At 36.5% G+C, this 12,930-nt stretch overlaps 1 protein-coding gene across 1 annotated transcript; it reads right to left on the bottom strand.

Moving 5' to 3' along the window:
- Positions 1 to 7,411: 7,411 nt before the first annotated feature.
- Positions 7,412 to 12,623, bottom strand: LOC140151660 (uncharacterized). Its single transcript, XM_072173995.1, has 4 exons — positions 12,041 to 12,623; positions 10,654 to 10,888; positions 8,943 to 9,080; positions 7,412 to 8,313 (listed from the first exon to the last, which is right to left on the bottom strand). The coding sequence occupies exons 1-4, from the start codon at positions 12,595 to 12,597 to the stop codon at positions 7,432 to 7,434; spliced, it is 1,812 nt and encodes a 603-aa protein (XP_072030096.1). The 5' UTR covers positions 12,598 to 12,623; the 3' UTR covers positions 7,412 to 7,431.
- Between the last annotated feature and the right edge of the window lie 307 nt (positions 12,624 to 12,930).

Here is a 12,930-nt window from a genome sequence, read left to right as displayed (position 1 = left end):
TCCCCTCAAATTGCAAAACTGTTAACATTTTACTTTTATTGCCAGTTATAGAACTAACTAAAGGATTAAGATTTACCTATGTTACATTTGGCAAACAGGATATACTTTTAGTTAAAACCAATTAGTGCTTTTTCTGGAATGAGATACTTGTGACTATTTATTTCATTCTTCATGTTGGACAAATTAATTAGGTTGCTTAAATTTAATTAATGAACACGCTTAATTATTGTTACCCAATAAAACTATTTTGGTTGATCATGTTGATGAACAATCGATCCGCTACCATAATTATGCCACCAGATATGTATTGAATATTTTTGATTGAAGTTTGCGAAAATAAGCGTGAGCTATAATATTGTTTGTCAGATCATCATGTAGGGAAAACGTGCATATCACAATTCAGTGGTTAGAGCGCTCGCCCCGCAAGCAAGAGATCTGGGGTTCAAGTTCTCGCATATGTCCGGAGTTTTGGGTATATCTGCCTATGCTATAGTCATGCTAGTGTGCGATGCGTTATTCTTCTTTCCCCTATATATTGATATCTATAATAAATTACTGAGTTTGGCGAATTGGTAAGGCTAAAAACGTCTACGTTTTACATTATTTTGGCAAACGGATTGTTGCGATGCGCCGTAGAGTAAGGTTGTGCGCACCCCAATAAAAAGTCCAATTTTGTTTTTGTTTACGTTAAAGGTGTCAAATAATGTTAATTAGTTTAAAAAGCACTGAAAACTCCCTGCGAGCTAAAACTTTTCACGCCAACACAATACACTAATGTTGACATAGCCTGAAATAGGACTTCTGTCCTGTCATCGGTGTGAAGATAATATGCCTGTAGTCTGAAGGTCACTGAATTACCTATTATACCTTAAGCAATCGCACAGTATTATATAATACCAGGGACTGTGTATGAACACCTATAGTCACACATCAATAATGTCAACATTTACTCAAAAGTGTGAAATGTCATTATTTTGGAGGTCAAGATTGTCAACATCTCATAACATGATGTCTTTTGGAGGTCAAGATTGCCAACATGAATATCTCATACCTATATGGGCTGTTGGTGTAGCAAAGTGAGCAGGGTATTGTAGTTAATTAAATTGTGCTAATTATAATATGATCCAATTGCCTATTTGCTTTATCAAACCACTGAATTTTATTTACCATGAATAGGCCTACTCTGCTTTGTGGTAATGCTATGTTATCAGCATTGTATGATCATAGCTTTTATGAAACAGAGTGTAAAGAAATGTGAATAAAATTGTTTCATCTGCACAGTAGTGTAGCCAGGACTTATTCAGGGACGGGCTTCGATCATGATCTAATTGCAATTTCAAGCCATTGATTTATTTGGAAAAGATACTAAATATTATATTTCTAAATGATAATCTCCTCTCATACCATTAATCACATTAAATAAAACATTTACATGTACACAAAATTTAAAAAATTTACCAACCACGAAAGACTCTGACCGCGAAAGACGGGTGACCGCTAGTATTAAGAAATAACGACTAAGGGACCGTTCACAAACACTTGTAAGGGGGGGCCTGATGCAAAAAGGGGGGCCCTGAAATGTTTTGACCCTCCTAAGGGGGGGGGGGCTGAAAAAAATGACCGCAAATTTTCCTGGAAAATTGAGTTTATATGCTTTTCTATGGGGTTGACCCATAATTTTCATGTCAAAAAGGGCCTGAAATTTTTGAGGTCTGTAAAGGGGGGCCCCGAAAAATTTTCGAGATGAATTTTTTTTGCATCAGGCCCCCCTTACAAGTGTTTGTGAACGGTCCCTAAGCATCATTAATTTGATCTCGTGCGCTCAGTACCCAGCAAACACAAAAACGTTTTAAAAACGTTTTCAATAAGTTATATTTTGGCTTTTGGTTTAGGTAAAAACGTTTTAATAACATTAAAATGTCGGGTTACATAAAGGTCATGATAACGTTGTAAAACGTTTTGTATGAAAACACACTACAACAATATTTTTTAAATGTTTTCAAAAAATGTTATTTTAAACTATTATTGCAAACATTTTTGCCAAATATTTTGTCAATACTTAAATAACATTATGTTAAAATATTTGAACCCAGCAAACACAGAAATGTTCTTAAAATGTATTTTTCAAAACCTTTTAATAACATTTAAATGTCGGGTTATATAAAGGTCATGAAAACGTTTTTAAAACGTTATTGCAAATATTTTGGGCAAACATTTTTTGCAAAATATTTTTTCAACCCCAAAATAACATTCTGTTTAGAATATTTTGTATCAAGTTTTCAAGAATGTTTTTGGAATGTTATTAAAACGTTTTTATACCCTTTATATAACCCGACATTTAAACGTTTTCTGTAAAACATTTTTGTTTGCTGAGCAGTAGATTATCAAAAATGTTTTTTAAGGTTATGAAAACGTTTTATACTCTTAATATACCCTTTATATAACCCGACATTTAAACGTTTTCTGACAACCTTCTATAGCCTTTTGCGAATGATGTCGAAAACGTTTGTGTTTGCTGGGTAGTTTGTAATGTGTGAATGTTTTTATGTTCCAGTGTATGATGCGTATAAGCATCTCTTCCCTTGTTTGTATGATTATATTAGGCTGGCGGGTAGGCCTATCATTAATTGATCTCGCAACACTGGTATGAAAATTTCATTATTACATTATGTGTTGTTTGTAGGCTACTGTTTACCCTGACTGCTCATATCCATAAGTACACGACTCACGGTAGCTCAGTGGTCAGATCGTTCGCCCCGCAAGCGAAAGGTCTAGGGTTCAAGTCCCCGCACAGGCAGGTATGTCCGGAGTTCTTACTCTGGTATATCTGCCTATACATGCTATATGCATGTCATGTTTCCATTTGTAATTTCATGTTGATTGTGCTAGTTTGTGATGCGTAATTCTTCTTTCCCCTGTTGTATAACCGTTTTAACTAACATTTGCTCAAAGTATTCTGTGGTTTGACATAACGCAAGCCCGCACGCAAGTTCCCAAGACATTTTGTTCCCGGATTTTGTTACTGCATTAATACACTCTGTTCTAAAAATGCACCATTTATACCGATTTGAAACTCGAAACTGCATTTTAAAATATAAGTAGGCCTACACAGCAACATTTAAGGGCAGAGTAATGGGAGAGAACACGGACCTTTTCGAGCATCATTATTTTTGAATTGTATGTCCAAAGTATATAAAACTATACATTTTTGGAAAGGAAATGAGTCAAGGAATCCCATGGTGACGTCAGATTTGTTCAAAAATTTCGAGTTTTTGAAAAAATCACAAAAATGCACTTTTTTATCCCAATTTTTTTGTGACAACTTTAAAAAAAATCCGTTCGGAGTAAAAAAATTTTAGTTAGTTTTTCATGGAGAAGAGACATGAACTTAGGGAAGGTTTTTTTATTTTTTTGAAATTCGTCTTATTTTTCGAAATATTGCCAAAAACATGTGAAAAAGGCAATTTTGTCACTCTATTAAGCTAAAAATTGCACATAATGGTGTATATTTTTGTTTAAAACAAATATTTTTTAAAAATGAGAAAACCTTCCTTAGACTCTGATGTACTCTAAACGATAGTGCAAAAAGTTTACATTTTGCTTGCATATTTTTTGAGTTATCTTGTCACAAAAATTGTACAATATTGTCAAAAATGAACTCTGAGAAATCGACGTTTTAGTAAAAAAATGTCAAAATTATGCACAAAACGTCCTTATATTTTAAAACGGCAAGACTTTCACGCTTGTAAAAGCTGTATCTGGTGCATGGTCTAAATATGCATCTTTTTGCACCAATGAATCTATAATGTCTGCTTTTAGTGCACCTAAATCCAAAATAATTAAAAAATCTAAGTGGCTTTTTCACTGCAAATTTTTGTTTTGTTTACATCACATTTGCTGGCGTTAACAACATACCGAATGCGCCTTGACTGCGTTGGACATACGCGAAGAGTTGCGCCGCGTCACGCGACGCGAATCACGCGCGTAATCACAATATTTCGCATTCGCGCATTTCTGACTCATTATTTCCCGCCAATTTACTAAGCTGTCTTGAGCCATGTGACTTTTTAGAGTTGAAAAGAGTGAAATAAATCAAGCAAAAATACAAGTAAATATTAGGAAGTTGTATTTTTATCAGTTTCAAGTGAAAGAATACATCTTAATGTTGATAAATATCAAGAAATCTCAAATTCGGGTGTGGACGAATGTGTCTCCCATTACTCTGCCCTTAAACTCTGCATGCAAGCAGAATTGAATTGCAAATTACCATGATTACGGAAACTTCGAAACAATAATAAATAAACATGGTAAATGAATGGTCACTTTACTTTCTTATTATGGGACGGGAAAACCAAGCACGGTATCTGATAAGAAAGAGCGAAGGTGATACCACCTCCTCAATTGATTTTAACGCTTCATTTATAGGCAATTTTACGGATACTTAAATCAGGCGAATAGGCCTGCTACACATGCACTGACGCACACCCGCATGTAAAATCGTCAACTCGTCTTCGAACCGTAGAGTTTCAGTGGAGACCGAAAAGCGCCCAATTATCATGATTAGGGCATATGTCAGTAGGCCTATGTGGGTGCTTTTTGTTGAAAATTGGTATACTGATGGGTAGCAAAAACAGCACAAAGTATAGGTATATAGAGAAAGTTAGCATCCGAAAATCTGCACATCCCCATGCAAAAGTTTTTCGAAGAATCCTCCCGGGGGAACAGTCATGTAACTTGCATAGGGCCTGGGCACTCCCTTTTAAAGAGAGGGGATCGATAGGCACCTGTCGTACCCCGATAGCAGGACATGTACGCCCGCATGTACGTCACTTTCATAATTCGACCGAGGGATTGGAAAACAGTCGAATTCCATGAGTTGAATATTCGGGTAAATTATAGGAAATTGTGTGTACAACATGTAGGCCTACTATAGGGCCTATGCCCAGTAAATACTTGATAACTAAACAGTTAATCATGCATACACAACACGTTTTTATGCCACCATGATGTAAGTTAAGACATTTTTTGATCTGTCATGCCAAAGGCGGAGAAACTTAAGCTTTGCATGTGACACTGACCGCTCAGTTCAGCTCTTCAAAATGTTGGAGCGTCGTGGAGCGACGATGACGATAATGATGATTACGGCGTAATCATCATTATTGTCATCATCATCACCATCATCATCATCTTTTGGTCCTTCAACATAATGATCATTATCATCATCATCAAAAGCGCCGTGATTTATAGTGCGCTACGCACAGGCACAACGCCTAGACGTCGATCCACAAGCCTCAGCACACTTTACAGGTTTTCGCTGACCATGTACTACGTCCCCACATCATTCCATAATCCATTTAACAACAAATCAGGGACCTTGCTTCACCCTAGACATTCCACAAATAACCATTGCAACCGCAGGATGCAGCTCCCCGAGTTTCGTACGGGTTACAACGAGACAGTTATAGCAGTAAGTTCCTTGTCCAGGTACGTGAATTTCAAGCTAACTCAATTTTCCACGAGAGCATTCTAGGCACAGCCAAGGTTCGAACCCGCAACCTCTCGGACCACAGTCGAACGCCTTAACGATTGAGCTAACTTTGACTGCTCGATAAACACTTACCTGTAATAGCCCAGCACCTAAACCTAACCCAAGGATAACTCTGGCCATAGATATAGAGGAATACAACACTTCCTCAAAAATAATGTTGGACCATAATTTTTGATGGACTAAAATACGCATGAATGAATTATGTGTTGGACAAAGCAAAGCAACATTGCATCAACCGTATTTGGACGAAGTGTACTAACTTTTCACCCCGATGTGACAGTGGCGGTATTTATTTATTTATTTATTTATTTATTTATTTATTTATTTATTTATTTATTTATTTATTTATTTATTTATTTATTTATTTATTTATTTATTTATTTATTTATTTATTTATTTATTTATTTATTTATTTATTTATTTATTTATTTATTTATTTATTTATTTATTCATTCACCCTGTAGTGAAATGTTATAAAGTCTGTGGTTTTTTTTATTTTATAAAATAGCTCTACCATTATTGGTATCGAGCACTGTATAGCTGTCTCTGATACATCTACTTCTTAATATTTATTTATTTATTTATTTATTTATTTATTTATTTATTTTTGCATTTATTTATTTCATCATTTTATGTGATGTAAGGTCCACTTTCTCTCAAATTATTGTACATATACTTTCTAAGTAACAGCTATGATCAATATGTTTTTGAAAAAATGCTCGAAGTCACTAATCGTCTCGCAGGTATGGCTGTATACACATGCCATATTATTTTATACATAAAATAGCCTATGAACAAAAAGTGATATAAGAGCGTAGTTTTTTAATAAAATCTAACAAATATCCATTGTGCGACAATATTTAAAATAGGCCTACTAATTTAAGAAACAGGCTACCGGTATATGTTAACGGTCAGTATCACCTTAGTATTTGAATTGAAATTAACCGTGGCCTTCTATTATACCAGACAGGACAGGCCCTGAGACAGGAATACGTAATCTCAGATGAGTTACATGTATCAGTTTTAATTCATGATCTGTAAATACGAGATATTGTTTAAATATATGTGTGTAAATTCCAACGGTCATATTGAAATTAAACTATGATGCAGAGCTATATAGGGCCCTACTGTCATAACTTATGTCAATATCTCCACAATTAATTGTTTTGCTGTATGTCAATATTTCTTTCATTGTGTTTCATTGTATCGTAAATTTTGAGCTGTTTCGTTTTTGGCCAAATTTGTCATTTCAAAAATACAAAATGACAATTTGAATGAAGCAACTTATAAACAATTTAAAAATGTTTACACTTGGATTAGAGAAAATAGACCAAATTAAGTTTTTAGTTCTCAGTTGATTCTCAGAAAATAATCAGGAAAAAAGGATGGAAATCAATGTCCTTATAGCTGGCAGACCATTTTAGACAAATTGGCGGCCATTTTGGATTTTGCAGCCATCTTGGATTCTAGAAAATGATCCTAATGTTCTTAGTGGATTTTGACAATCAAAAGTATAAATAATCATTAAGAAAAATATGACTTTGTGCGCTTTCGAGACAAATACGGCTTAAAAAGGGCTAAATATAGTGGCCATTTTGAATTTTAAAATGGCCGCCGAAGACACATTCGAAAAAAATGGAACCAACTCAGGTTTTGTTCGTAGGGGTATTCAGAAGCTAAAAAGCATTGGTTCCACTAGTGTAGCAAATTTTGCACTGACTTATGATAATTCTACGTATTACCATGTACTATAGGCTATGGTCTTCGGCATTACAATGGCAACACGTAAATAAATATTGCAAACCTTTGTCTTCTTTTGATGTCCTTTTTAATGACAAAATTGAACCTTAAACGATTCACTTTTCTTATTTTACATAATTACATCAAAATTCTAAGCTTTTGCGACTTGAAGATTTAGGTCGATTAGTGTAGAATTGTGTCCTTGATAACAGCCAGGTAACCTCCTCCTCTGATGTTGGTTCTTCGTCGCGTCCTCGTGTTACCATGGTTCTAGACGCTCTATTGGTTGATCCTTGGTAAAGTTCCTCTTCATCAGATGAAGAGTAAAAATTACTGAGTAAAGGTGTAAGCAAATCATCATCGGAGGAATCGGTGTCGTATTCACTTCCTTCTGAAGAGCTGGTAAGGTCGTCTAAAATATTATTGTTCCTATTTTTCATTTTGGATTTTTTGAAAGATTTTTTGCCACCCGATTTCCGCGGCGATCTACGAGGAGATTTGACTTTACCCGTTCTACGCGGAGATTTGACTTTAGTCGACTTTGATCTCGGTGATTTACGTGATACGCTCTTTGTTTTCTTTTTCGCCGGAGATGCTTTAACGCTCTTCTTCTTAGGACTCGCTGAAGGTTTCTTCTTTGATACCTTCTTGGTCGATTTTCCAGAGTCTTTCTTCGGAGACTTTGTTGATGTTTTCTTTGAATCTTTCTTAGGTGATTTCTTTGAATCTTTCTTTGGCGATTTCTTTGAATCTTTCTTGGGCGATTTCTTTGAATCTTTCTTAGGCGATTTCTTTGAATCTTTCTTGGGCGATTTCTTTGAATCTTTCTTGGTAGATGCCGATTTAGATTTTTCTTTCTTGGAGGACTTCGATTTTGAAGTTTCTTTCTTGGACGAATCCTTTTTAGAAGAGTCCTTTTTTAGAAGATGCCTCGGGCATTTCGACATTCTCAAGTAGTGCTTCCTGCAATCTCTCTTTATCTTCGTGAAATGGTAGATTGGCGTACACCGGTTCGTCTCTTTCAGCTATATTATAATATAGAACGGACAAAAATTTCAAAGGTACTCTCTTGACACAAAATGTATATATTTTATGTGATCGAACATTTTATTTACTTCTCATTAACATAACATTAAAAAAACTAATTAATATTAAAATTTCATGTACAACTTTCAAAGTTCATAAAGAATTTCTGTGTCGTTTCTGCATCTTTGAAGATTGCGTCAATTCCTCAATTCTCCTCTTCAACTGCAAACAAGAACAAGAGGAAAAAATAAGAGATTATCGGGAATTCCCACAACCTTCAAAGATTTGCGAAAATTTAGTTAATTATTTATCCTAATAAACTGGTCAAAAATTATTTGCAAAAAGGTGAAAAAAACACCATATTTTTAAGCGTTGCCTGGATAGATTAAAATGTAGGAGTTCTAAAGTTTCAAACTCAGTGTTTAGATAGCTCTAGAAATTATTGTATAATAGTTAAATAACTAAAATAATACACACCTTGTGCGTCATCCCCAGCGTCATCAGCGTCACCCGCATTTTCTTCAGGAGAGTCAAAACTATCTGAATCGAAGTTGTCGGCACCAGACTCCTCTGATGCTTCAGCCGATTCAGATTCCTCTCCCGCATCACCAGTTTCTACATCTCTGGCTTTAGTTCTCCAGCCTTTATTGTCGGAGTCTTCGCTGGCGAGTTTGTCGAACAAGTAGCCCTGGGAGTCCCCTTCAGGATCCTTGGTGGAATCGTGGACTGCCGTTTGCAGGTAGCGAACGCCAATCAGCAGACATACCTGAAACAAGTGTAGCTTAGTTTATTGCTTTAATCTATTGGATATCAGAAACATTGCATATAAAGTAGATTAAATGCACATACCCATTAAAAAGGGACATTCAGAAATCCCTCAATCCCAAAAAAGTAATAAATAACCCATACACAATGAATAGATATTGTCTTTTTCTCAAGAGAGACCAATCTTTATTTTTTATGCCCGGACATAAGGAATTCCTGCATGTACAAGTCATACAGGGAATGTGATTTCAAAGACGGATATTTTGGAAAAGTAAAATAGTTTAATGGTATTTCTGATGGACCTCTGAAAAGCCCTTTCACCGGCACGCACAAAGACAAATTATAGGGGTGCACCGCTCAGTCCGACACGTCTCTAGTCCGACTACATAAATTCCCTATACTTAGGGGTGCGTCAGTCCGGAAATGAAAAACACTGCGCTAGTCCGAAAAAGCATGCGCTAGTCCGAAAATGAAAACCACTGCAACAGTCCGACATGCCGCTAGTCCGAATCTGAAAACACTTTTTCAGTACGACACGCCGCTAGTCCGAATCCGAAATACACTGCGCTAGTCCGAACATCTGGAAAACACTTCTTCAGTCCGACACTGCGCTAGTCCGAAACTCAAAACCATAGCGCTAGTCCGAAACTGAAAACCACAGCGTAAGCCCGAATCTGAAAAACACTGCGCTAGCCCGAACCTGAAAAACACCGCGGACTAGCGCAGTATTTCCCAAATTCAGATTCGGACTAGTGCAGTGTTTTTCAAATTCGGACTAGCGCAGTGTCGGACTGAAGGTTTGTTTTTCAGATTTGGACTAGCGCAGTGGTTTTCAGTTTCGGACTAGTGCAGTGGTTTTCAGTTTCGGACTAGCGGCGTGTCGAACTGGCAGAGTGTGTTTAAGATTCGGACTAACGGCATGTCGGACTGGTGCAGTGCATTTCAAATTCGGACAAGCGGCGTGTCGGACTAGCGGAGTGTCGGATTAGCGGCGTGTCGGACTAACGCCCTGTTTGTGCCTATAAAATATTTGGTGATCGCCTCGAAGGGCATTTGCACAGAATATACCGTACTTTATTCCGAAGGGTCATTGATATATCTGCAAAGTCATTTTGCGACCATTTTTTTTCAGAAAAGTTATAATTCCAAAGATCTTCGTTCCAAAAATTAAAAGAGTCTTTGCTCCGAAAGTTTGTTTCTTCATAGGGTCCTTTCTCCGAAAACGACTTTCAGAAGGGTGTTTGCTCCGAACGGTGTATTTTTCGGAAAAGACCCTTTTGAACGAAAAAACCTCGTTTCTTTTTCGAACCAACAACCCTTTTCATCAATCTTTTCGAACTAATATCCCCAAGGGCAAGGCCGAAATTTTCGGACAAACAAACCTTCGGAATAAAAGCTTTCTGGCAAAAGTTCTTTGGAACAAAATACCTTCGGGTTTATGAACTCCCATTGGAAAGCGTGTTTGGACAAAATCAATTCGGAATCAAAACCCTTCAAAATAATAACTATATAATAGTAATACGGAATAGGGCCTAACACGCGGACCCCTCATTAGACAACAATTAGAAACCAACCTGTAAGATAAACATGGTCATAACGATAGCTCCAACATTGCCAAGTCTAAACCTGTAGTAGCTCATGAGTCTCTCCTTGCATCCATCCGAGAAGATTGTCAGATCTGTTTTATAGTTATAGTTATAGTGCATGTCGTTATCATGGACATGGTGATGAATGCAGTGTCGAGCGACTTCCGGATCGCAACAGCTGAAGGGAACATCGTCATTCAAGAACATACCGTTGGTCATTTTGCTGCAACAAAAGAAAAACAAGGAACTCAATGGTCATGGCAGGTATCATCCTGGCAGGTTTTAATATGTAGTAAAACAAGCAAGCGGACTCTCAAATCAAGATATGTCCGGAGAAATGTGCAATTTAATATATAATTTATTTGTATTGATTTCGTTAACATTTTTTTCATTCCAATAAGCCCTTTCGAAATATCGGAAATCTCGGACTGCGCATCAACATCAGATGACAATAGAGTACCGAAGTGTGACGTCATGAAATTTTCTTTTTTGCATTTCAGCATTTTCATGACCATATTTCAGTATAACATGATGAAAACATCCAATTCCAAATTTCAATGGGTCTAATCGGATTCATGCGGCTATATCTGGCCCTCATGATCCGATTAGCCCACCAAATTTGTGTAATGTGGATGTTTTTCATCATGTTCTACTGAAATATGGTCATGAAAATGCTGAAATGCAAAAAAAGTTTTTTATGACGTCATCACTTCGGTACTCTATGCAATCTTCTCTCAATTGACCATGTTAACGATTAGGCCTAACACTCGGAACTCTAGTCAACAGATAGCTATACGCTGGCGAAGTTTTTGACTGACATTACAGTGATTACTGAAGAAAAAATGTATTGCTTTATATTTGACCGAGAAAATTAATTTCATAAAAGGTGTATCTCTGAATTGTGCTGATTCTCGATCGACTTTTAGCGAACTATGTTTTAAAATGGAAGCTGTTGACTAGAGTTCTGAGTGCTAATTAACTCATCAACATTCACAAAATGTCAATGCTCCACGTTTTGCATTTGCTTGTATTAATCCTTCAGTTTAGATATAGGTAAATTCGCTACCCTAAAATAAATAAGAAGTAAAAATCTGGAAAGATGATGCATTCCAAGCTTTTTGCTTCATAATTAATTTAGGTTCTCGAATTTACCTAATTAAACGGAAGAATTATGATAAAGCCAAAATGTGGAGCTTTGTGAATGTTGATGAGTTAGCCCTAATTTTATACTATGATGTCACTGTAATCTATTATAGGCCATAGGCCTATAGGTCAGCCTAGGAGAACATGTAGGATAAATAAAGTTTTCTCGCTTTAAAACTGTCAAAACACAAAAAAGAATTCATAATTACATTATTGATGTTAGCAATCCTACCTTTTGACTTCTTCATCTGCCAAATCAATGAACTTATTGTTAATCCACTGCACATCAAACCAATCTTCATACCCCATATTGCCACAACATTCGAATCTTATCTGGACAAAATCAATCTGACTCTTGAAGGTACTATTGTCTTTGTATCTCTGCATCGCGTTAATAAGACCTCTGTGGAAAGCTTGAGAGAGATGTTTTTGATGTACGAAACATATAGTTCCTGCACCAAGTATGCAGATGCTCAAAATAAATATGATAACGAGATAAGGAATTAGAAGATATCGAACCTTTGTCGATTTTTCTGTTATATACACAAGTTTCCCACCGGCTATATCTATGACGAGAAGCAGAGTGCCCACTACTGCCATCATGATAGGGAGCAGATTATCGTTGTAACCGTCTATTAACTTCAACCAAGCTAATAAACGGACTTTGATGTATATTCCAAGTCCAAAAAAGGCTATTCCGCATCCTGCACATATGAAGTGGATTATGCATAACACATAGGCCAATTTGCCTCTTTGTGCTGCGGTGAAGTTAATCGGCAAACAGGCCATTTTCTTGTCGACTTCTACGATTGAACGACTACCCCATCGTTTCTTTCTTCGTCAAATTTTAAGACAAAATCGTATTTCTCGACATGTTTAGCGCTAAAAAATACCACACATGCTGGCTGTTGTCAAATTCGAACATCATTACAAGTGAAATCTTGCGACGAAAAATTGTACGCGTCTCGTACGTCTGACGCACGTGTGCCTCTTTTTATTCCGCGCGCGGAATTCATCGAAGCGCAAACGCACCGATGTGCGTCACTCAGGATTTCGAAATTGCATATCGCCGTGTAAATTAATGCTATCATTTTCTCAAAGTAGTAATTATTCATGCAATGA

This window comes from Amphiura filiformis, chromosome 5 (assembly GCF_039555335.1).
Source record: "Amphiura filiformis chromosome 5, Afil_fr2py, whole genome shotgun sequence".
NCBI classification, from domain to species: Eukaryota; Metazoa; Echinodermata; class Ophiuroidea; order Amphilepidida; family Amphiuridae; genus Amphiura; species Amphiura filiformis.
Note: the sequence above shows the minus strand (reverse complement) of the source record. Positions and strands in the feature narration are given on the sequence as shown.